At 55.3% G+C, this 25,867-nt stretch overlaps 1 protein-coding gene across 1 annotated transcript; it reads left to right on the plus strand.

The window, feature by feature from the left end:
* Positions 1-5,655: 5,655 nt before the first annotated feature.
* Positions 5,656-20,341, plus strand: ASRGL1 (asparaginase and isoaspartyl peptidase 1; the record flags this gene model as incomplete). Its single annotated transcript, XM_081099283.1, has 6 exons — positions 5,656-5,875; positions 8,868-9,010; positions 9,870-10,027; positions 18,748-18,866; positions 19,661-19,771; positions 20,130-20,341. 6 exons carry the CDS (start codon positions 5,656-5,658, stop codon positions 20,339-20,341), a joined length of 963 nt encoding a protein of 320 aa, XP_080955409.1.
* Between the last annotated feature and the right edge of the window lie 5,526 nt (positions 20,342-25,867).

The following is a 25,867-nucleotide window of genomic DNA, read 5'->3' on the forward strand; positions in this document are numbered from 1 at the left end:
CTGGGTACAGATTTCAAAACCACGGTTATACTAGTACTACTCAAGGATCTTCATGAGGACCTTCACGGGAGTTAGTGAGACTTCCCAGGTCTTCCACAGGGAAGTTTGTGTTTAGCAGAGCTCAGCTTTAAAAGGGGCCACCAGTTAGGACAAAGGTGAGCCTGAGAAAGGAGGGGGGTCATTGCACAAGAAGGAGGCTCCTGGGAAGAGCAGCATAACTGTCTTCGGCCGTGTCAACCCTGTGCACAAACCCAGAGCACCCCACCTGCCCCCGAGAGGGAAGAGAGCTCATCCTCCCCTCCCCCAATACCACCCTCACACCACACAGCAGACCCGAGGCCCCACCGCCCTCCTTTGCAATGCCTGTTCTTTTTTGAGGGTGCAAGAAGTTAGGGAGCTGCTCCCATTTACAGAGCCCTATTCCATGCCCAAGTCAGGCATCATCTCATTTAATTCTCTCCCAGGTGCAGATGAGGAAACTGAGGCAGAGAGAAATTAACTCAGCTACCCTGGGGCCTGGATTTAAGCTGTGCTCTTAAACCACAAGCTAGGCCGATTCAACCTCTGACAGGCAGGCATCGCGTTTGGGCCTGGGGCACCCGCACCCGCCCCCCTCCTCCCCCCCAAGACCGGGGTGTCTGGATGGAACTGAACCTCTGACAGCGAACCTGCCTGGGGAGGGGCGAGGGGCGGCCCTGGCACCCGGAAAGGGCTAGTTTGAAATGTTGCTCGGCGGGAAGGGGAGGTGTTGAGCGAAGGCTAACTGTACAGAAACGGAGTCTGGCACAAGCCCATCCCACGACCCGGGGGCTGTGCGCTATCCCCGCGGCCAGGTCAACAGGCGGCCTCCCAGACCCGGAGCAGGGTGCTGGGCACCCGGAGGGGACGGGCTTATGTTCTCAGAACCTGTGACCTAGGTGGGAGGTGGGGGTCACTCCGGCCCCAGGGCTAAGGAAGGCCACCTCGCCACGTGAAAGAGGTGACCCGTCCATTCCCAGGCCGAAAGGGGGCAGCCCCCCTCCCCCTCCGCTCCCCCTCCGGAGTTGGCGGGAGGAGTAACACATTGCTAACCGCCACCCGGTCGGGCACATTCTTGCACCCCATTCGGCTCGGCTGGGGCTCTCGCCCCACCGCCACCCCCGGCGACTGTCCTGTTATTCTCGTTATAGGTCTCAGGTGAGCGGCCTTGGCTTGCAGTGGACCGCCTGCACCTGGTCCTGGACTGACCCTTACAAGGGACGTAAACACCCCGCTCCCCCTGCTCTGCCCCGCTGGTGCCATTTTGGTCTCAGCCCTTCTGCTGGCGGATGTAACAATAAAGGTATAATCCTTTACCCTTCTTGGCCTCCTGCGTTCCTCCTTCAGCGACCCTAACACAGCCCCTCACACACACACTCCCCCACCCCCGGCCCCCCTCCCCCATAGCCGCCCGCGCACACTCACTCGGTTAAACCGCGTCTCCTAAGTGCTACTCAGATCCAAGTCCAGCGACCTCCCCAGACGAGGCCCCCGACCGCCCAGACCCTCAGCTCCCGAACGCTGAGGCTCACGGCTCCGGGGAAGCAAATGGGCCGCGCTGGGCGGGCGAAATCTAGAATTTTCAAAACTGAAGGCTCCACCAATCCCCGGCAAATTTATCGGGGCGGCTGCAAAACTCTAAGCCAATCGGGTAAAAGAAAGCGCCAGTCAGGCCACCTATTGGCTACTTGCGTTGTCAGTCTGCGGGACTAGGAGGCGGGGAAAGGAAGCGTTGAACTTTAACTTGCTTAGCTTCCGGGAGCCGCGGCCGAAGAGGAAGTCGCCCGGCGGTTGGGGATGCGCGCGCAGGACTCCGCACGCCGGAACTACAAGCCCCAGCATGCACTGCGAAGGACCGGCGGGGCGTGGGAGGCGGGTCTGGAGGGACCTCTCTGGTACCGCTCGCCCAGGGAGTCCTGCGCTTCGCCATTTCTTCTTCCCGCTTTGCCTTCCATGCAGGAAGCGTGATTGACAACTGGAAGAAGGAGTTGGACAGGGAACGCTCTACAGAATCTTTATAGATTTGCTGGAGTTGCTGTAACAAAAGCATCACAAACAGAGTGGCTTAAGGGACGGAAACATATTGTCCTCACACTTCTGGGGACCAGACGTCCGAGATCAAGGACATGGGCGGAGTTGGGCCCTTCCGAGAGCTGCGAAAGAGACCGGTCCTTCTTCCTCCGCGTCCCGTGCTGTCCTCCCTGGGCGTTTGCCGTCTTTGGCCACATGGCTGTCTCCTAGGCGTCCTCCGCAGCCACGGTTCCAGGCCGGGTGGCACCCGTCTTTGCCTGGCACAGTATGAGCCGTGCCCAGCACTCGAGAAGGGCGCAGAACCACGTGGAGTCCGCCGGACCGAACGGAGCTGCCCTGCAGCGCCAGGTGGCGGATGGGTCGGGACCTGGGCCGCGTAGCCCTGGACCCCACCTGTGACTTTGAGCGTCAACATCTCGCCTGCAAAGTGAAGGAGATAAAACAGGTGGCTTCTTAAGGTCCCTCCAGCTCTGGGGATGAACTCCAGCAGCACCTGGGAAATCCTGTTAGATTATTAGACTCTCCATTTAGAGATGAGCCCCATGCTGTGGCCACTAGGAGGCAGTAACGTCTGCGTTGGATCCACTGCCCTTTGACCAGAAGCCCCGCCTTACTAGATGTCAGTTAATGCTGGGGAGAGGGGGAGGGGGAGGCGGGGGGGGGGGGAGAGGGGGGATCAGGAATCTTTGCACATCCTCCGGGATCAGTGATCACTGCTTCAGAGAAGGCGGGATGTCACACTGAGCGACGCTAATGCAGGTGCTCAACGCCAGCTCCTTGCACCGCGATGCCTGGCCCTGAACCCACCTGCAGGAGTCCTCTCCGGAAGGATTCCAGGCTTGGTCTTTGCTAAGCTATTCCCACTGTCATCGCTTCTGTGGCTTCCCGATTCCAAACCCATGTTGCTTGTGCCTGATGTGGGGAGACTGGGGTGGAGCCTACAGTTGCCAGCATTTAGGGCGTGGTACTGCCACACAAAGGTGGCACCCACACAAAAGGCTTCACACGCCCTTCCCTAGCCTCACCCTCATGCTTGAACATTTTCTCTGCCAGGTCAGACACAGAGAAGATGGAAAAAGGGCCTCGTCCTTCCCCATCCACCTGCGATCTCTGACTCTCCTTTCCAATGGGACTCCGGGTGCCTAAGTCAGGGACTCCTATGCAGTCCATGCAACCTACTCTTCTGCCGCCCCCCCTCCCCCCCCCCCCCCCCCCCGCCAAGGAATGGCTAATTGGCTTAGAAAAGATGGTCCTTGGTGAAAGAGGCAACTCCAAAGTTCTTAACCAGCTGTGCAAGATGATAAAGAGAATTCGAGATCCTAGACCAGAGGTCAGCTGCTTTGTCTGTAGCAGCCAGAGGGAGAACGGCTGATGGTCTCAGTTGAAGCTCCAAGTCTCTCCTCATAGTTTGACAGCAGTCATCAACAATATGTACACAAATAGGTGTGGCTATATATATGTCTATATAGAAAAGGCTAATATGCTAAGTGTCCCCTATCAGTGGCTATGATGCGCACTGACCACCAGGGGGCAGACGTACAATGCAGGAGCTGCCGAGCTGTAGTGACTTGGCAGCGGCGGTTCTCGGGTGATGCACCCCGAAACCACAGAGGAGGGAGCCCAATCCCTCGCCGGGTTGTGCGATTCCACCTTCAGCCGTGGGTTATGTTGTTGCTGGGGCGCTGTCAGCCCAGAATCTGGTTTACTGCACACTTGTGTTTGCGTTCCACACCCTGTACGGCAGCAACTTTGCAGAGTGCCCTCTCGTACTCCAGGACCCCTCGGGGATGTCAGAGAGCCGGTTTCGGCCTGATCCCCACAGGCCAGGCCAAGGACCCCACCTGCCGGGGGGACCCCACTCACTCCAGAGACGCCCTTCGAGCCACGGCGCCACCCCAGGTGCAGCCAGCAGCGGAAGGACTGCAGGAGGTTGGCTCCAGGGCTTGTCTGACCATCTAGCCCAGTCCCACCCCACCCGCCAGCCACCTTCTAATTAATTTCCTTTCCTAATGTGCATGAATCTGTGCACCAGGTCAGTAGTATTCTAATAAACTGTATTTGTGGGCACTAAGGTGTGAATTTCATATCATTGTCATGTATTAGGCTCCAAGGCTCTGAGGCTCTGCTCCAAAGCTGGACTAGGCTCCTAGGCTAAGCTTAGACACTAGGCTAGGCTCATCGGCTAGGCCCTGCCCCTTACCAGTGTGCTCCGCTCCTAGGTGTTTGAGCCCCGCCCAGTCTTCAGGGGGAAGGGAAACTACACTTGCAGTTGGTTCATTGAGGCAGAAGTCCCTGCCCCTGGTCCCTGATTGGTCCTTTCTCGGCAAAGGATGGATGACTCCAATTCTTTGAAGTTTGTTTGGTCCAAAAGGCAAGGTCCTTAGTGAGGATGGAGCCACTCTGGTTGGTAGAGCTTCAGGGCTCTGATCGGGCGGGGAAGGAACAGAGGCGGCAGGCGGTGCAGACAGTTCAGGGCAGAGGCAGCAGCTTCCAGCCGGCTTCTCCCGCAAGTGCAGTTCCCTGGAGAGGCCCCTGCGTAGCAATGGCTGCTACGCTTTGTGTGTGTGTGTGTTCGTTTTGTTTTGAGCCCAGTTAGCCACCAGAAGCCCTTCCTAGTAGGTCTCTTCGTTCTCAACGTTCACATTTAAATTACAAAACCGTCTTCACCCAACCCCGCCCGCACTGGGGCTCCTGGTGGTGTCGAAGTGGTTGGTGGGCACTTAGACCATCTTTGGGCGCATCTCGCCGGCAACGCCAACACCCGCCCAGCCGTTAAGGAGGAGGACGAGGTGCGGGCCTCCCTCTAGCAGCTCACCTGGGTGCAGCAGCCCCGGGTCCGGCGGCCGCGGAGACGCCTGCCGAACCGGGAGATCCACGCCGGGCCGCCTCCCGCGGGGGTTACGGCCATTCCGCGCGCGCCCCGCCCTCGCGGCCCCGGCGCCCTTGCAGGCGGGGCAGTTGCGAGCCCAGCGGTTTCCAGACCCGCCTGGCGGAGGGTCTGGGCCGTGCAGGTTCCGAGTCCTGCGGGGCGGCTCAGCCCGTCCCGAAGCCCGGCGTCCCCTCCCGTGGTGCCTCGGTGAGTCCACGCCGGTGGTTCGAGGCGGGGGGGGGGCGCCGGTGAAGCGGCCCCTGGGGTGTCCGGCCTAAGGGATGCCCGGGGAAATGGCTGGCGGGGAGCCGCGGGGCCCCGGCAGCGTGGGGGGCCCCCAGCAGTCCATGCCCGTGACACTCAGGCCCGACGGGGAGCCCGGGAGGCGGGCTGGGGCTCTGGCCCGGGTGCCACCCTCGCACCTGCCCGGCCGGTGGCCCGGCTCCGGGGGGGGGGGGGGGGGGGCAGGGGGGGGCGGGAGGACACGGGAGCCAGGGGGCGCTCTAGGCTCCTCCTGCGAAGTTCAGACCAGCCGCCTCTTCCCCCGTCCCCACCCCGACCCCCCACCATCCCCACCCCTCGTTTCCAGAAAGGGCCTGAGCTGTGTTCCCCGCCTTCCTGCCGGAGTAGAAGCCCGACCAGGTCCCCAACGGAATCCCGAGCCGACTGCGCCCGTGGGGCTCCCTGGGCCCTCTGACATGACCTGCTCGCCCCGTTGATCCCGCGGGTCCGTCGACATGAACCCCTGCGGCGTGAACCCGGTGGCCGTGAACCCGGTGGTGGTGGTCCACGGGGGCGGCGCCAGCCACATCGCCAAGGACCGCAAGGAGATGGTGCGCCAGGGCGTGCTGCGCGCCGCCACCGCGGGGTACAGCGTCCTGAAGGCGGGGGGCAGCGCGGTGGACGCGGTGGAAAGCGCGGTGGCCGTCCTGGAGGACGACCCCGAGTTCAACGCAGGTGGGTCTGCGCGGCGGCCAAGCCGGTTCAGCGACTCCCCCGGAGGAACGGGACCCCGTCTAACGGGCTCGTGAAGCGAATCCGCCTTGGGGTCGACTTTAAAATGCTTCAGAGATTTCATTTTTCTCTTAGTACCTGTTGACCAAGTTGCTTTAAACTTGTTTAAGCTTTTCCTCCCTTTTTCCCCCCCTGTAACCTCTTCACATCGTTAAGAGGTGTTCTTATGACATCTTTTTGTGGGGGCGTTGGGGGTAGACTACGTACCATAAACTGCGTCCATTTTGAGTTGTGAAAAATGCATAATACACCTGTGTAACCACATCACAAGCAAAATTTAAAAAAAAAAAAATGAGAGGACGCTAATTAGAGTTGGGGATAGTGACCCAAGGAAGGGCCTAGGGTAGAAGCAGCAACAGGAGAAAGGGGCTGCTCTGGCCACTGAGAAGTCAGGTAAAAAGGGACCTTGTGGCAGGTTTGGGGGGGAGGGTAGCCCTGGTGGAGCTGCCACTGGCCATTGGGCGGCTGGTGCACGGCTGGTGGGGTCTCCTCGAGTTTAGATGGGTGATGCAGGCCTGTGGGGGGAGAAGAGGGGAGGGAAAGGCTGGGGCATGCTGCTGGGAAGGGGAGCGCGCTCACAATCAAGGTTTAAAACCTTCCCATCACCCCCAAAAGTCGCTTCTTTGCCGTGACTCTCCCCCACTCATCCCCAGCACCAAGCGTCACTGAGCTGCTTCTGTCACTGTAGACCAGTGGTTCTCAACCTTGGCTGCACATTAGAATCACCTGGGAATCTTTCTAAAATCCTGATTTCCGGGCCTCATCCTCCGGGAATTCTGTTTCTTTGTGATGGGTTGGGGGCCACGACATTAGTAACAAAGAAACAGAATTTCCGGAGGATGAGGTCCAAAAATCAGGATTTTAGAAAGATTCCCAGGTGATTCTAATGTGCAGCCAAGGCTGAGAACCACTGCTGTAGACGGATTTGCATTCTCGGGAGCGCCATGTAAATGCAGCCGTGAGAATGGATCGGTCTGTGTTTGCCCCCTTTCACTCAGTGGATTAGAGTCATCACGATCATAACTGCTCTGAATGCCCACTGCTTACCCGACAGTGTCTGCGAAATGTGCATGATTAACTCATTGCGTCTGCACGGTAGTCTGATGAGTGGGGTGTAATTATTATACTCATGTGTCAGGTGAGAAACCTAAGGCACAGAAAGGTTACGTAGCCCAGCGGTGGCGTGGCTCCGTGGTTGAGCGTTGACCTAGGAACCAGGGGGCCACGATTCGATTCCCGGTCAGGGCATGTGCCCGGGTTTCGAGCTCCATCCCCCAGGGTGGGGCGTGCAGGAGGCAGCCGATCCATGATTCTCTCTCATCATTTGTTAGATCTATACCTAATTATTTCATGTATTTTGGTGGCGGGGTAAATACGACATGCTTTTTAAAATTTCAGTTACCGATTGTTCATTGCTGGGTTATGAAAATAGTTGATTTTTGTCACAAGCTATTTGCTTATTTGCATTTATCTTCTTCTGCATGTGGGTGGCCAGTTGTTCCAGCACCACTTGTTGAAAAGGCTTAGCTTTGCTCCATGTGGTTGCCTTTGCTCCTAAGATTCTGCACCTCGTTCCGTGCGTGTGGGTTTTCCTACCCCACCGAGCAGTGCTCAGGCACCGGCGAGGTGTCCAACAATTCAGCTCAATTCTGACCCATCTACACCCCTGATCCGGTGTTAATCCCACCCAGTAGGTTCTAGTTCAGTCTTTTGTTTTCATCTCTAGAAGTCCTATTTGAGCCTTTTTCACAGTTTCCTCCACGTTCTGGTACATAAGGAATATAGTTGTAACCACTGCTTTAACATCCTTGTCTACTAATTCTTTTTTTTTTTTTATCACTGATTCTCATCATTGATGTTTCTTTCTTTTTTTTAAATATATTTTATTGATTTTTTTTACAGAGAAGAAGGGAGAGGGATAGAGAGCTAGAAACATCGATGAGAGAGATCAATCAGCTGCCTCCTGCACACCCCGCACTGGGGACGCGCCCGCAACCACATGCCCCCGACCGGAATCGAACCTGGGGCCCTTCAGTCCGCAGGCCGACGCTCCATCCACTGAGCCAAACCGGTTCGGCCTTTGTCTACTAATTCTATCATTTGTGTCATTCCTGGATCTATTACCATGGATTGATTTTTTTTTGCCTTATTATGGGTCATGTTTTCCTGTTTCTTTGTGTGCCTGGTAATTTCCTACTGGATACCAAACACCAAATTTTACCTTATTAGGGCTGGATATGTTTATAAGCCTTAAATATTCTTGAGCTTTATTCTTACTCCACTTTTACAGATAAGGAGACCATCACAAAGAGGTAAAGAATAGCTAGACTGCCCTAGCTGGCTTGGCTCAGTGGATAGCGTGTCAGCCTGCGAACTGAAGGGACCCAGGTTCAATTCCAGTCAAGGGCAAATGCTTGGGTTGCGGGCTCCATCCCCCTTAGAAGGTGTGCAGGAGGCAGCCGATCAATGGTTCTCTCATCACTGATGTTTCTCTCTCTCCCTCTCCCTATCTCTCTGAAATCAATAATAATTTGAGAGAGAGAGAGAGACAGACAGACAGACAGACAGATAGAGAGACAGAGAGAGAGAAGCTAGACTTATAGGCATTATGCAGGCCGAGAAAGCTGGAGGAAGTGTCCTAGCGGGAAGGAGAGCAGCATTGTCAAGCGCAGGGCAATGAGAGCTGATGGTGCGTTCAGGGAAACCTGACAGGTCAGGAACGCCTCGCCCAGGCGAGGAGGTGAAGCGGGGAGAGTGAGTCAGAAGGGCTCCGTAGTGTTGACTGGCAGGTCATGGGGTACCAAGTCAGGTTTCTGTCTTAAGAACTATTCCTTTGGCGCCAGAGTGGAGGGGGAGGTAAAGTGGGCAGCTTAGCAGGAGCTCGGAGCCAGTTCTGAATTCTGGATTCTTGCTTTCCCCTTCCTTGTGGGTCTAGGCTGTGGATCCGTCTTGAACGTAAATGGGGAGGTGGAAATGGACGCCAGTATCATGAGTGGAAAAGACCTGTCTTCGGGCGCCGTGTCTGCCGTGCGCTGTATCGCGAACCCCATCAAGCTGGCACGGCTCGTGATGGAGAAGGTATGCGCGGCCGGAGAAGCGCCCTTTCCCTGGGGGCGGCCGCGGCCCTTGGTGACCAAAGGGGCCTGCTTGTAGGGACGTACTTGAGGTCACTCTTCCAGTTGTGGGAAAGGAGGGAAGGAATGTCAAGTCCCTGCACGGAGCCGGGGTCTGACTCCGTGGGCAATGTAACTGGACCAGTGATCTCTCTGTTTCCCTGTTATGTTCCGTGTCCAGCCTTCTCACAACACATAGAACATAGCACATGCAAACCGAACAGACCAGCTGTTTAATAGGATGTGTTAAATAAAAACGGATCATGTTCTCTAAATGTAAGATCATATGTAGCCTTGGTTGGTTGGAGCGTCATCCATACACCAAAATGCCAGGGTTCAAGTCCCAGTCAGGGCACAGACCTAGGCTGCAGGTTCGATCCCCCGTCGGGATGCATACGGGAGCCATCCGATTGATGTTTCTCTCTCACATCGAAGTTTCTCTCTCTCTCTCTCTCTCTCTCTCTCTCTCTCTCTCTCTCTCTCTCTCCTCTCTCTCTCTCTCTCTCTTCTCCCTTCCTCCCTCTCGATCCCTCTCTTTTCCTCTCTCTCTAAAATGTTTCAATATATTCTCGGGTAAGGATTTTTTTTAAAAAGACCTATGTAAGTCACATCTCTAGCATTATACCATCGTTTTTATTTTTGTGGGGTTTTTTTTTAATAGAAAACTCAAAGCCAGCCTCTTTTCAACATTCAGAAAAGTGAGCCACTGAAATCTGCATTTCTGAGGTTTTGTACCCGGAGAGGAGTCATTCTCTTCACATGGTAGGAACAGCTAAAAAGATTTCAACTTTTTCAAAAACTCACCACGTTTCCATCTGGTCCAGACGCCTCACTGCTTCCTGACTGACCGGGGGGCCGCAGAGTTCGCAGCCGCCATGGGGGTCCCAGAGGTTCCTCGGGAGCAGCTGGTAACAGAGAGAAACCAAAAACGCCTGGAGAAGGAGAAGCGCTGCAAAAGCGCTCCGAAGCCAGAGCCGCAAAAGTAAGCGCCGCCTGTGGCTCGCGGTCGGGGGAAGCTCGGGCGTGAAAGGCGGGCGGATGTTGGGTTACTTACAGTCCTTCCAGAAGCCCAGCAGTGCTCGGCAGTTTCACTCTTTGGACAGCATAATGCACAAAAGTAACGGGAAGACTGCCCCTTTGCATTTTAATAATAATAAACTTAACCTCATTGATTACTGCTACCTCAGGCCCAGTGCACAGAATTCATGCACTGGTAGGGTTCCTAGCGGCTGCCCTCCCAGCCGCCTGCTGCCACCAATGGCAAGGGTGTCCCTCCCTTCCCCTGGCCACCTGCCAGTGCCAGGGCCTCCCTCCCTTCCCCCGCCCAGCCCACCCCCTGGTCGAATTCCCGGAAGAACTCTGGTGGAGGGGATAATTTGCATACTACGCTTTTATGATATAGGACAGTGATGGCGAACCTATGACACACGTGTCAGAGGCGACACGCGAACTCATTTTTTTGCGTTGATTTTTCTTTGTTAAATGGCATTTAAATATATAAAATAAATATCAAAAATATAAGTCTTTGTTTTACTATGGTTGCAAATATCAAAAAATTTCTCTATGTGACACGGCACCAGAGTTAAGTTGGGGTTTTTCAAAATGCTGACACGCCGAGCTCAAAAGGCTCGCCATCACTGATACAGGGTGAGAACTCACTCACACTCGGCCAGCAGAGCTCCCTCCCAGCATGACTTGATACAGGCGTGCCTGCGTTACTGTGTGAACTCACTGATGCTTCTTTTTCTTTTTTTAAATATATTTTTATTTTACTATTTTTTAAAATATATTTTTATTAATTTCAGAGAGGAAGGGAGAGGGAAAGAGAGAGATAGAAACATCAACGATGAGAGAGAATCATTGATTGGCTGCCTTCTGCACGTCCCCTACTGGGGATCAAGCTGGCAACCCAGGCATGTGCCCTTGACCGGAATCAAACCCGGGACCCTTCAGTCCGCAGGCCGACGCTCTATCCACTGAGCCAGACGGGCCAGGACTCGCTGATGCTTCTGGACCAGCTTGCTATCTTATAGACTAAACACACTCTGTCATCTGGTGTCCCCTCTGGGCCCCTTACGCCCTTTTCGGGTGCAGAGAAAGCAGCACAGCTCTTAGGGCAGTGTTCTCAACCTTCCTCACGCCACGACCCTTTCATACGGTTCCTCGTGTTGTGGTGACCCAACCATAAAATTATGTTCGTTGCTGCTTCATAACTGTCATTTTGCTACTGTGATGAATCATCATGTAAATATCTGATATGCAGGATGGTCTTAGGCGACGCCTGTGAAAGGGTCGTTCGACCCCCCAAAGGGGTTTCGACCCACAGGTTGAGAACCGCTGTCTTAGAAGTTCGCATTAATCCTACGTCCTGAACTGCGGTTTTCTGTTACAGGGGTCAGAATCCCAAATAAAACCCCCCTTATTTGAAACGAAATATGAGAAGTGAAATTTGAACGTGGCCTGGGAGTTTCCAATGGGACGGAATCTACTGGCGTTGCCTGGTTTTCAGATGTGAGCCCTTTAGCCAGGGGCGCCTCTGCTGTCACCTAGTCCTAGGGAGCTTTCTCGAAGGCAGCATGGCCGGCCTGGATGGCGGCGGGCGGGCACAGGAGGCGTCTCCCGCGGTAAGGGTGTGTTTCACCCTCCGTTGGCGGCTGTTGGTAACCCCGGAGCGTGCTGTGGTGTCCGCAGGCGGAGTCCCCGGGACAGGGAGGCTCTGTCAGCGGTTCATGTACGATTTCGCCACGCTGTTTCCTGACACACCTCTCCGCCAGCCAGGATTGCACGAAGGGCTCTGTCCCGGGCCCTGCCCTCGGGGGACCCTCAGGCCACAAAACCACAAAGCAGTCGGTGTGTTACAGGCACCCGGGCACCTGTCACTCAGCCACGGCACCGCGTGACCCGTGACCCATAGCCCTCGTCATCCACGCTCGTGACTAACACCATTCAGCCCCCAGGGAGGCGCCTCCGTGCGCCCCTTGCTCTGTGTCCGGGAAGCAGAGGCCGCCTGGGTCTAAAGGCCGCTCGGAGTCGGGGAGAGCGAACAGCAGCATCAGGTAAGAGAAAAAGGCCAGCGAATAGCTTGTCAAGTCAGTTCTCGCCTAACGGCGTGTTGCTTCTCGGGGGTGCCGCGTCTCCGTTCTTTGTTTAAACGTGTGGTTCTGGGGTGTTCGTGAGTTGGTACAGCAGCTGCCAGACTTGTACGCGAGGGCTGGTGCCTGTCACTCTTCAGTTTTGTATATACAGGGTGTCCCCCCAAAAATCGATACACACGTTAACAGCCGATAGCTCAGTGTTGAAAATGGAATGTATTTTAATAAACACTGCCTTTATAATTATTCAAAGTGTGTGTATACATTTTGGGGGGACACCTTGTATATGTAGGTCTGGATCAGCACTGTCCAATATGAGCGACTTATTTTTAAAAAGTAAAAAGAGCCGAAACCGGTTTGGCTCAGTGGATGGAGCGTCGGCCTGCGGACTGAAGGGTCCCAGGTTCGATTCCGGTCAAGGGCATGTACCTGGGTTGCGGGCACATCCCCGGTGGGAAATGTGCAGGAGGCAGCTGATCGATGTTTCTCTCTCATCGATGTTTCTAACTCTCTCTCTCCCTTTCTCTCTGTAAAAAATCAATAAAATATAAAAAAAAAATAATAATAAAAAATAAAAAATAAAAAGTAAAAAGAAACAGGTGAAATTAATATTATATATATTGAACCCATTATGTCTAAACACATCATCAGTATAAGAAAGTATTTGAGCCCTGGCTGGTTTGGCTCAGTGGATCGAGCATCGGCCTGCGGACCGAAGGGTCCCAGGTTCGATTCCGGTCAACGTCACATACCTGGGTTGCAGGCTCCTCCCCGGCCCAGGCCCTGGTCAGGGTGCGTGCAGGAGGCAACCAGTCGATGTGTTCCTTTCACGTTGATGTTTCTCTCTGTCTTTCCCTCTCCCACTCTCTCTAAAAATCAATGAAAAAATGTCCTCTGGTGAGGATTAAAAAAAAGAAGGAAAGAAATTATTTGAGATATTTTATATTCTTCTTTCATACGAAATCTTCAAAATCGGACGTGTACTTGACATTTGCAGCCCGTCTCCCTGCGGACTCCCCATCCCCTGTGCCTGGTGCCCCGAGTGGCCAGTGCCCGCTGGACTGGGCAGCGCAGTCCTCACAGCACCTGCAGGAAGACCCAGTGCTTTATGTTGGCAGCTAAACACACACTGAATGTTAGAAGTAGGGATGCTTGTATCCTTATAAAAGGTTTAAACAATTTAGTTGAATTTTCAAAGGTATAAAGTTAAAATTTCCAGCTTTTAAGCAATTTTGGGTTTAAGAGTCATTGTAATTCATGGTTTGACTATAATATTAATAGACTAGAGGCCCAGGGCCCAGAATTCATGCACAGGTAGGGTCCCTAGGCCTGGCCGGAGATCAGGGCTGGCCAGGGCCTCCCTTCCCCGGCTGCCGGCCCAGGGGTCTTCCTTTGTTCCACGCCCCACCCCGGTGGCCAGCGCATGTCATAGCAAGCGATCAAACTCCCGATCTCCTGGTCGAAATCCCGAGGGGACAATTTGCATATTAGCCTTTTATATAGAGAGATAATTTTGCATCTTTTAGGAAAAAACTAACCTTTTTAAACTGTACCTAAAATTTTTTCTACTGTTTTGCTCTTTAGTTTTGATGAAACTATATTCTAATTTTGTGCATTCATATCATTACATTTCGCTTTTTCAACCCTAGATCATTGAAAATGGGTCCACGTCTCACGCTCTTGATAGAAAAGACCAGAGGAGCTCCCAAAGGAAAAACTGAGAAGGAAGAAGAAAAAAACCTCCAAGAAGCCGTCTGCTTGCATTTTTAGAGGCAAAACAGTAAAAGGAGGCCGCCTTCCTCCCGGCTGAGCCCACAAAAGCTACGCGCGCGGGCGCGACAGTCTCTGTCCAGTGAAGAGCTCATGACTCGTCCAAACAATGAAAGTCACAACAACACTGTTCTCTCCAAATCCACAACCTGGCGGGTCCGGATGAAGTCCCTGCAACCTCGGCTTCTTCCCCAACGGGCGCCGTAGCTGCTAATCCACAGCCTCCCACACAGAACAGGACGGAGCAGGTGCCAGCGGTGGGGGGGACGCTGCCTTGACAGCGGACCACTGATAACATGGGCAAACACTGGCAGGAAACATCAGTGTCGTGTCCTCCAAAGAATGAGGCCAGGTGCCCGACATTAGCCAAGCTGAACGCTGCCTTCCAGGCGCACAGCACAGTGTTTACAAAAACAATGGAAACTTTCTAGGTTGAGTAACAGTTATTTCACAATCTGATAAAATGCCAAACGTGTGATTAGGAGAAATAATAAGGAAACTAATGATCACTATCTAGATTGGTTGATTGAATGGGTAATACCTGAGAGATGAAATCACCTGTAAACTTTTTAAAGTACTCAGTTCAACTAGAATGTTCCCTGGTGAGAAGACATGTTGAACAGCTAACATTCTGTGCGTCGTTACACTCCCCGGAGAAGAAAAGCAAGCTTAAATCAGTGAGCATTTCAGTGGCTTTACACCTGCTTTTTAAGGGATGCGTTTTGAATGAAGAGAAGAATTGGGGAACGCTTTTTAACTTAGACTAAAATTAATGTTTAAAATGATCGCCTAGCCCTAGCTGGTTTGGCTCAGTGGATAGAGCGTCAGCCTGCAGATTAAAGGGTCCCAGGTTTTGATTCCAGTCAAGGGCACATGTGGGTTGTGGGCTCGATCCCCAGTAGGAGGTGTGCAGGAGGCAACCAATCAATGATTCTCTCTCATCATTGATATTTCTATCTCTCTCTCTCTTCCTCTCCCTTCCTCTCCTTTCCTCTCTGAAATAAAAAAAAAATATGTATTTAAAAGAATAAAATGATCACCTGGCCGCATGGCTCAGTGGTTGAACATCGACCTATGAACCAGGAGGTCATGGTTCGATTCTCTGTCAGGGCACTGGCGCCGGTTGCGGGCTCGATCCTCAGTGGGGGTCATGCAGGAGGCAGCCAATCCATGATTCTCTCTCAACATTGATGTTTATATAGATCCCTCTCCCTTCCTCTCTGAAAACAAGAAAAATATTTTTTAAATCAATAAATTAAATTAAATGCTGGAAGGCAAGCCTATGATAGGGAGCTAACGTGGTTGGTAAGCTAAAGGCATAGAAGCATGAAATGTGGCCACGAATCCAGCAGTACTCTGTGTGACACGCGTGCAGCGCACGGTTTGAATTTTTCTAGGAGACACGCCCTCAGCTGGGCCAACAGTGAAGATGCTGTGGGACAGTCCGGGGTCTAGATCTGCCCAAAATGGGGCAGCTTGGTCAGACGCATAGCTGACTTCACAACGAATCTCAGACACGTGGTGGGAACAGCGACTAAATGCTGTTGAAGCAATTAAATCCAATCTAGATAAGAAGAGTTGATCAAAACCGCAGAAGATTCTCAAAGAGCAAATCATGGCCTTTAACAGAAAGTGAAATTTAATTTTGAATGTATGCTATCTACAGTTACTTAGTTTGAACTGTCAATTTCCATTGCCAAGCTTGACAGAAGCTTTGAACACATCCAAGTTTGGTTATTTGCTTTTTAATAGGATTAAAAGTATCCTTTTACGTCTAGAGAAACAAAACCAAAAGTGCACGTGAACGATGCAAGAATAACAACCCCATCAAATATAAAGAAATTGGATCAAGGAAACAAAGATATTGGTCTGGCTTGGAGCAGACTCGCGTCCCAAATCCTGAAACCAGTTTCTACGGAGGCTACTTTTCTGTCCACTCTCAGAGCGCGGCTCCACTTGCAGAGAGGTTTGAACAGCGTACTGCTGTTTCCGGTTTTCTTTATAACCACCAGCATTTAAATTTGAAAGAACTTAAGATGTTCCGCATGGATCTAAATAAGGGATTGTGATGCATCTGATCAGATGAAAGTGGTAATATCTTCTGCGAGGAGAGTTTATCATATGTAACCCCGTATTGCATTTGAGTGTGGTAACGTCAGAATCGGGACTCATTTCCAAATCTAGGTAATCCAGCTTCCAGAATTCTATTGGAAATTCCAGTTGCTGCTGCCTCAGTGGAGTGAAGTTTCTCCAACTAAAATGAGTGAAGAACTTGCTAAGAAGTCTGTGGACTCAGGAAAGTCTGCCTCGTTCAGCGCTTCCCCCGTGGGGTGGGTGCTGTGTGGAAATGCTGATTATGAGAACGTCATGAGTGCTCTCTGATACAAGGCGAGGAAAATCAATTTCACGGAGTAAATACACAATTGATGTATTTTGTGTGTGTCTTGTTTCACTCCTCCCGGCGTCCCCAGCTGATGAGAGGATCCAGATGTGAACAGTAACAACTAAGTCCTCATTGGTGGTTTGTCAGCGTTCAGTCATATGAATACCATAGCAGGACAGTATATTTTGAGACACATTTATCACATGTTTATAACTAAACTAGAGGCCCGGTGCATGAAATTTGTGCACGGGGGGTGGGAGGGGCTCAGTCCGGCCTGTGCCCTCTCGCAATCTGGGACCCCTCGGGGGATGTAGGGCCTAAACCAGCAGTCGGACATCCCTCTCGCAATCCCTCTGCATGCACCAGTGACCATACTTTTCATACAGGTGAGAGGCATCTTGCTGTTGTATGGGCAGCTACATTTATTTGCCCTGATTATAAAAAGTAGTACAGAACATGATCCTTCTGAGGCAGTGGTACCATTTTCCCCATCTTACGGGTGGAAAAACTGAAGCAGAGAGAAGTTAATTGGCTTTGTCACACAGTTATAAGCGTCCGAATCAGGGCTGACCACAGAATGTGCAAGCCTGATCCATGCATGGCATCGCTGCATCATCCTGTTTTTTCAGTGTTAGAGTAGCCTTGCCAGGTTTTAATTTTTAACTCTAAGAGACTGTTCCCAACATATAGGGTAGGGTCCCTAGGCCTGGCCGGCAATCAGGGCCAAGCTGTGGGGCAACCAGTGGGTGGGTGATCGGGGGACCCCCACTGGCACCCACCTTGGCTGGCAGCCTGGTGCTGCCTACTGGGCGGCCCCGCCCCCTGGTCACCTCCCTTAGGGGGGGGCGGGAAGAAAGACGCTCCTGCGATGAGGGTCTGCCCCCTGGTGGTCAGTGAGCTTCATAGCGACCAGTTGTTGCGCTGTTCGGTCAGTTTGCATCTTAGGGTTTTCCCCGGTGCACGCGCGGGAGCAGGCCCGCTCGCCCCGTTGGGCAAGGTGTAGGCGTGCCATTGCTGCACCGGCTGCCGTAGACGCTGCGCGTGGCTTTCTGGAGGCCGTCTTCGTTGTTGTTTTGTTATCCTCATTCCAGGATATTTTTCCCATTGGTTTTTAGAGAGAGTGGAAGGGAATGAGGAGAGAGAGAGAAACATGGATGTGAGAGAGACACATCCATCGGTTGCCTCGGGGTTGGTCCGTGCCCTTGACCCGGAATCGAAACCGAGACCCCTCGGTGCACTCACGGGCCGACGCGCTATTCACTGAGCCACCCTGGCCAGGGCTCCAGAGGGGCTTCCCCTCTCCTGCGGGGGTGAGTGAGGACCCAGGCCCCGCACAGCCCGGCCCACACCCGATACCGAGGCCTTCACTGTAGCCGCGTGGGGGGGGGCCAGGTCCTTTCTAAGCCCCGGCCGACGCTGTGACGGTCTCGGCTCACACGCCCAGGTCTCCGCAGTCGCTGGTGGAAGCCCTCCCGTGGCCTGTGCGCGGCGGGGGGGGGGGGGGGCCCTGTGCTGCGGGGTCCAAGCCGGGACTCCATGCTGAGCGTGCAGGGGCCACTGAGCCTGGACGGCGGCCTCAGACAGGACTGACCTGGGTCGCCGGCCGGGGGTCACCCACCTGTCCCAGCCTCCCGTCTGGCTGCCGGCCAGCCCTGTGGCCTCCCACACCCTCCCTGGCTTTGCTGTCTCCCGCCACTGTGGCCTAGCAGCTGTGTTCAGGTTTTGGGGGTCAGCGGGGCTGGCTCCCACTTCCTCCTGAGGCCCTAGACACAGACCAGCGCCACCCACGCTCCCCTCCCCCCCCCTCCCCCCCCACCCCCGCCGCTGCAGTCGCCTTAGGCTTCGATGGGTTCAGTGAAACGTGGAGGTTGAGGCCCTGTGGCCTGGGCCCGGCAGCTCCAGGGGAGGGACAGCCCGCAGGGCACCCACAAAAGTGCCCCATACCTCGCTCGCTGCAGGATCTGGGGGGGGGGGGGGAGGGGGCGTGTGGCTACCGTGCAACTCCTTCAGCGTTTCTTCTGGAAGGTGTATAACAAAATGGTCGGGGGAAATGACCGCCTCTCGTCTTTACAGCAAGTCCTGGCAACGCGGGGTGCGGCCAGGCAGCCTCGGCGGCTCCTGGGAGGTGGTCGGAAATGCGGGGTCTCGGGTCCCACCCGGGATGGGAACTCTGGGTCTCTGGGGGAGGGGGAAGGGAGGAGGGAATGAGGGGGAGGGGAAGGGGAGGGGGAGGGGCAGGGGGAAGGGGAGGGGGAGGAGGGGACCCAGGGAATTGTTGATCGCACTCCAGTCTGAGCTGCACTGTCACCTTACGCTTTCCCTGCCGGCTCCTGAGTCAGGACCGTGGGGATCCGTGTGTCCCGTTTGCCACTTGCAGGCGGCGTGGCCTTGGCAGGCACTGAGCTGCGTGGTGCCCGTCTTCACGCTGCCACTTTTTTTTCTGTTTACTTTTTGCAGACACTTGGGGACGGTGGGCGCTGTTGCCTTGGACTCCAAAGGAGACGTCGCCTACGCCACCTCGACGGGGGGCATCGTGAATAAGATGGTCGGCCGAGTCGGGGACTCGCCCTGCATAGGTAGCGCTGCCAGAGGACTCCTGCCCCCATTTCCTTCCTGTCATCAAGTTCACATTCGCTGACTGCTCCCCTCCCCTCCCCTCCCCTCCCCTGCCCTTTCCTCCCCTCTCCGAGGAGCGGCAGCGGTTGGAGGGGTCGCTGGGGCGCTGCTTCCTACCCAGCAGGCGCTGTTTTCCCTCAAGCGCATGACCTGAGTCGGGGTGACATGGGGAGGGAGATGGAGATCAGGAAGCTGAAGGTGCCCCCAAGCTACCCACCGTGCCGCCCTCTTCTCTCCAGCTCTAGTTTCCGGATCCACAGACTTAGTCCCGAATGTTAAATACGCCGCCCTCTGCCAGGCACGGGCGCAGATTAGCGAGGGAGGGAGCTGAGAGCTGGCGGGCGCGGTCATTAGGTTTGAGTGGCACCAGAGGGAGGCACCGCTCGCCACAGAAATGTTACAGATTGAAACGTGCCCCATGAGGATGGAAGCCGGTTCCCTCTCGTTCCCAGGAGCAGGTGGTGGGGAGGGGGTGCAGACTGGGGGGTGTGGGGCAAAGGAGGAGCTGTCCTGGTGTAGCTGCCCCAGGCCTCCCCTCCCCTCCCCTCCCCTCCCCCACCCCGGCTCCCTGCATCCTCCTGATTTCAGGGTGGTCACAGGTGCTTACTGGTCCACCTTGGCATCCCAAGGTCATGGCCCCCCTCTGACCTTGTCTGCGCTCTGGGACTGGACATCGAGGTAGCTTTAGACTCGGACTGTGTGTGTGAACGGCCTCCCTCTTGCTCAGGCAGAACCCACCCTTCCCTCCGAGCAGGATCCGGGGGCTACGCCGACAATGACATTGGAGCCATTTCAACCACGGGGCACGGGGAGAGCATCCTGAAGGTGAACCTGGCCAGGCTCACGCTCTTCCACGTGGAGCAAGGTACGCGGACCGAGGCCGCGCCGTCTGCAGACGGACGGACGGAGGGACGGACGGACGCTGCTTGTAAATAGATGGGGACAGGTCTCCCCCTTTCTCCTTTGCGGCGCTGGTTGCTTTCAGCTTGTCAGCAGCACTGTCCGCCGCCTGTAGGGGGCAGCGGCGGCTCGGAGCCTGGGTGGGAGAAAAGGCCCGCTCAGAGGGAGGTGGGGGACCGTCCCTCTTGGGGGCACTCAGACAGACATGGTCTGCCAAGAACCCCCGCCAGCGCGCTCTGGGTTTTCACACCGCGAGTGATTCTTCCATCAGATTCCGTCGGAAGTAACTGACCCGCTGTTTCTCCACCTGCCCCTGCTTTCAGGAAAGACGTTAGAGGAGGCTGCTGAGGTGTCGCTGGGTTACATGAAGTCGAAGCTCAAAGGACTAGGGGGGGTCATCTTGGTCAACAAAGCGGGCGACTGGGCGGCCAAGTGGACCTCGGAGTCCATGCCCTGGGCGGCCGCCCAGGCCGGCAAGCTGCACTGCGGCATTGACCTCAACACGACCAGCATCACTGACCTTGACCTGTTCTGAGCCCACTCCCACCGCCCCCCCCCGCCCCGCCCGCCCCCCAAGACTGTATCCAGGTGCCAGCCTGCAGGTAAAGTAGGTTCCTGGCGTGGAGACTTAGCCTGAGCAATTAGAGCCAGAGATGGAAAACTCCGCGGTCTGTCCCGCCTTTTGTCGCCTGCTCAGGAAGTGGCTGCTGGGTGCGGGGCGGGTTCCCGAGGGATGAGCCGCCCACAGTGACGTCCAAGTAAGACGAGCAAATACGGGCCCCCAGCCCGCCTCTGGAACCGTCGCGGGGTCTCGGGTGAGGAAGAAGAAGCGCAGGAGCGTAGCCCAACGGAAACCGCCCTTGGAATTGGGGACCCGCCCCCGAAGCGGCAGGGCTCACCGCCCAGGGTGTGCAGGTTCTGAGGGGACGTGAGGGGCGAGGTGGGAAGGAGAGAGCCGGGGGAGGCGTCCCAGAGCCAGGCCGGAGCAGCAGAGCCCGTGGGCGAAGTCTAGTGGGGCCGCCAAAGGCCAGGTCGCAGCAACCATGGGCTCAGGACAGCATGGGCAAGAGAGTCCCTTGTGGGGGGGGACACTGGTTTTCCTAAGAAAGGTCAGATCTCCCCTGACTCACTGATATAGAGGTTTCCAGATGCGTTCAAAGGACCCTGTGGTAACCCCTAGCGCCCTCATCTGGGGTTGAAGGTGATCACGGCCCGTCTGAGAGTTCCCTGGGGCTCACACATGAGCCTGCGGGCCCCCCAACCCCCCAACCCCCCACCCCGTGTCTCGCTGCTCAGCTGTGCAGCGCTGCTCAGAGCAGCCTCTGCTGCCGCACGCCCTGTGGGTCCTCACGGCAAGTCCTGGGGCTCGAAACTGCCCATCCCTCGGCTTCCACGGGCCTCTGATAAAATGTGATTTGGAAGAACAGCCGTGTGGCTAGGAGTCCCCGTGGACCAAGGCCGGAGCGTGCAGGCGGGCGGGCGGTGACAGGCCTGCGAGGTGCGGGCGGCGTGGGGCCCGCCAGCCCGCCCTGCCTCGCGGAGCGCACCCGGGAGGTCGGAGGTCGGCAGAAGAACTGAGCTTTTCTGGGCGGGTTCAGGAAGGAACGAAACCCGTGCCAGTACCAGCAGGGCCTATGGCCCCGGCTGCCGGCCGTCGGCCAGTGCTCACCCCCGACCGTCACACGGTTCTGGCTCCTGTCCGCTGACCCTGCTCCAGACTAAAGAGGAAGAGGTGGCACTCGGAGGCAGAGCCGAGATGAACTCTGCTGGTGACCCTGGGCAGGTTAACTTCATCTAGAAACACAGGTCGCTCTGAAGAGTAAAGGAAATTAAAGCATTGCTCAGTGGCCCTGGCCGGTGTGGCTTGGTCGGTTGAGCATCATCCCAGGCACCGAAAGGTCACGGGTTCAATTCCCAGTCAGGGCACATGCCCAGCGTGCAGGTTCAACAAGAGGCAACCAATTGATGTATCTCTCTCACATCGATGTTTCTCTCTCTCTCTCTCTCTCTCTCTCTCTCTCTCTCTCTCTCTCTTCCTGCTCCTCCTCCTCCTCCTCTCCTTCTAAAATCAATAAAAACAATTTTTTTTTTAAAAAAAAAGACTTGCACAGTGTTTGTCTTAAGTGTCCTATGGACAAATGTCAGAGTGGCCAGGCCCAGGAGGGAGTCTGTGCGTGGATGTCCTTGAAAGCCCCCACATGCAACAGCTGCGCCTCGAAATAAGGATTTGTCAGCAGGTGCATTCTTTTGCTAGGCCTGCCGGCCACAGTCCCGCAGACAGTGGCTTAAACACAGGTATTTTGTCCCAGTTCTGGGGGCTGGAGGTTCAAGATCAAGGTGTCGGCAGGTTTGGCTTCTCCTGGGGCCTCCTCATTGGCTCCTCGCGTGGCCGTTGCATCATATACGCTGTGGCCAGGTTTCCCCTTCTATAAGAGCATCAGCCAGATTCACCGAAGGCCCCCTTACAGCCTCACCCGGCCTCAATCGTCCCTCCCAAGGCCCCATCTCCAGCCCAGGCGGGGTTAGGGCTTTGACCTGGGAGTTTTGAGGGGACCCTATTCGGCCCATCACAGGAGGCTAAGCCGGGTTACTTCAGGGGTGGGAAAGGGAGAGGCTCTGGAGAAGATACGATCGCGGTAGAAAATGGAAAAGGAAGGGAGGCAGGGAGGCCAGTTGGAGGACGTGACTTGAGCTTATCAGTTCTGCCGTTCACAAGGGAAGTGACTGTTGAGACGCCGGAGGCTCCGCTCGGCTGGGGCCCCCTGACCTCCGTGGCCAAGCAGCCCCACTGAGCATGGGCGTGGCCACCCCTCGTTGCAAGCCCCGGTGCGGACTGGAGCCTTGGACCTTGGTTCTGTGAAAAGTCACCGCCACCAGCCTGGGCACTGCCTACGCAGAGACCACGGATCGGATCGGACTCTCCTTGGCCCCACACTTTGCGCCTCTGCCTGGCTCCCTAATTGCCGAACAAATAAACGAGCCGGACAGTGCCAGAAGGAGAATGCAATGCTTTCCTCACGTCTGAGCCACAAGAGGGCAGCAAACGACAGATGTCCTAAGGCAGCGGTTCTCAACCTGTGGATCCCGACCCCTTTGGGGGTCGAACAACCTTTTCACAGGGGTCGCCTAAGACCATCGGAAAACACATATAATTACATATTGTTTTTGTGATTAATCACTGTGCTTTCATTAATTTCAATTTGTAACAATGAAAATACATCCTGCATATCAGATATTTACATGACGTTTCATAACAGTAGCAAAATTACAGTATGAAGTAGCCACGAAAATAATGTTATGGTTGGGGGTCACCACCACATGAGGAGCTGTATGAAAGGGTCGCGGCATGAGGGAGGTTGAGAACCACGGGGACCTAAGGTCTCGGCCGCCCCGAGCCAGGCGCTTGGCCTGGATCTGGATCCGAACCATCTGCTCAGAAAACATCAAACCAAACGAGGGTTCGGTTCCCGAGCCTCAGTTCATCCGCATATTACAGTTTATTTTAGGGCAGAATTGTCGGAAACACAAGCCTCCCGGGAGGACAGGCGGAGATCCTGGGATAATGGGAGCCAGAGGGGAGCTGCCCAGCAGGTGGCGCTGCAGTCGCCCACCGGCCGCGGGGAGGCGCGCCCCCACCTGGGGGCTGTCACAGCACCTGTGCGGGGGGGGCTTTTCCAAAGGATGCTCTTTCCCACGTTCCTTCCTCGCCTGCGAGTTTATAAACTCTGAGGGCGGAAGCGGAGCGGGGCGCGCTTCAGGCCTGTCCGTGTCCCTCCCGTCAGAAGGGGGGGGGGGCGTGTGGGAAGCTGGCGGGGGGTCCCTCCAGCCCACACCCTCCCGGGCCCTCCTTCAGCCCCAAACCTCACTGCCTTCACACTTGGTAGCAGCTTTTTAAAAAAATACATTTTTATTGATTTCAGAGAGGAAGGGGGAGAGAGAGAGATAGAAACATCAAAGATGAGAATCATGGATTGGCTGCCTCCTGCACGCGCCCTACTGGGGATCGAACCCGCAACCTGGGCATGTGCCCTTGACCGGAATCGAACCCGGGACCCTTCAGTCCACAGGCCGATGCTCTATCCGCTGAGCCACACCAGCTGGGGCCGTGGCAGCTTTGAGGGAGCCAGGAAGCGCCCCCACAGAGCCTGTCCGCTCAGAAGAACCCAGGCCTCCCGCCCTCTGCGGAGCTGTAGGCGGCACCAGGGAGGAGGGGGTGCTGGGCTGAGGGCCAGAGGCAAGACCAGGTGTCAATGGGCTTGGGGGGAGGTTTGGGCCTGGAGCTCAGGTGGGGGTGGGGCTGGGAGAGGGTGCGGGTGCAGTCCCAGGAGCCTCCAGGTGAGCAGCAGGAAAGAGCAGCTCAAGCACTGCCCTTCCTTTTGTTGTCCTTGTTAGTCCCACCCCAGGATATCTTTTCCATTGATTTTTAGAGAGAGGGAGGGAGCGAGAGGGATCAATGTGAGACATAGCGATTGATTGCCTCCCACACATGCCCCGACCGGGGCCAGGGATCGAACCGTAGACCCTTTGGTGCTCAGGCTGGCGCTCTAACCACTGAGCTCACAGGCCAGGGCAAATCCTGCTCTTTTCCCCAACCCGCTGTTAAAATGAAGTTGGATTTTCCGACAGTAAGAGGTCTGGACCAGGCACGGGCTGGGTGGCTAAAGGAACCAGACGGAGATTCATAAAAAATAAAAAAATCACTCGAGTTAACTATTTCTTGCCATGCAGTGTCAGCGTTTCCTGGACCCTGGGCAGTTGGGGTTCTAAGCAATGCGGGGTGGGGAGGGGGGTAGACAAAGGGGAAAGAGGCTGGTCCCAGGCTGTAGGCCGAGGCCCCCACGGAGCCCCTGGCTGCAGCTGCCCCGCGTTGCTATCTTGCAGGGTAGCAATGTTTCACTGAACATGTTTAAGTTGAAAATAACCTCATCAGCCCTGGCCGGTTTGGCTCAGTGGCTAGAGCATTGACCTTTGAACTGAAGGGTCCTGGGTTCGAGTCCCATCACGGGATTGCCCCTTGGTTGCAGGCTCGATCCCCAGTAAGAGGCGTGCAGGAGGCAGCTGATCGCTGTTTCTCTCTCATCAATGTTTCTAACTCTCTATCCTGCTCCCTTCCTCTCTGTAAAAAATCAATAAAGATATATATATTTTTTTTAAATAACCTTTTCATACAATAAAAGGGATATAGCTAGCTGTATTGTAGAAGCTGGAAAAACTAACGATAACAAGAATTGTAAAATAAGTGTGAGAAAACAGCTCCATAAAAATGAGAGATGGGGGGAATTTCCTAGCCCCAGTGAATATCACTATTAATGCCTAATTAATTCATAGGTATTTTTTTCCAAAATGAGATCATATTATGCATGCTTTTCCCGCCAGTTAACCACGTTTCCACACCAAACTTGGGCCTGATGTAACCCTCAGTCACTTGGCAAACTCCCGCGTTTTCTCCAAAACGCACCCCCAACAGCAGGTTTGCTGCGGGCTGTGGCCCACGTGGGCTCTGGGTGTTGGCTGGGGCCAGTCCCCAGCGGGGCCACACCTTCCCGGCGGGACAAGGTGAGTGTTTGGCCAGAACGTTCCGCAGGGCTGGGTGCCAGGCAGGCCCCTGGGACTCGTCTGCGTCCTTCTGCAGCGAAGCCGGTGCTGGGCTGGACTGTGGGAACCCCGCTGGGCCGCAGGTGTGGAGGAGGAAATGCCGGTTGGGCCAAAGAGCCACCTGGAGTGGGAGGAGCAGGTGGGGCGCGAGTTCACCCTGTGCCGCCGCGCGCCTCTTCCCAGGTCACTGCCTCTTCCCAGCAGCGGCCAACCTTTCCCCGGGCCTGACCTGCCCCGCAGCCAGCCAGAGCTGCCCTGGGTGCCCCTGGGCAAAGGGCAGCTGTCAGAAGTGTTTCCTGCCACGGTGGATGCGTCTCCCTGCAGACCCAGGACATGTCCCAGGGGGTGCGGACAAAGGCGGGGTGCTCCTGCCGTAGAGAACAACCTCCCACTGTCCACACAGTGCCGTCCCTGAGCTCTCTCCCAGGTTCTATTCGGCATCAAGCATTGCGTCTTTTAAACGGAA

Source organism: Myotis nattereri (assembly GCF_964212035.1).
Source record: "Myotis nattereri genome assembly, chromosome: 9".
NCBI classification, from domain to species: domain Eukaryota; kingdom Metazoa; phylum Chordata; class Mammalia; order Chiroptera; family Vespertilionidae; genus Myotis; species Myotis nattereri.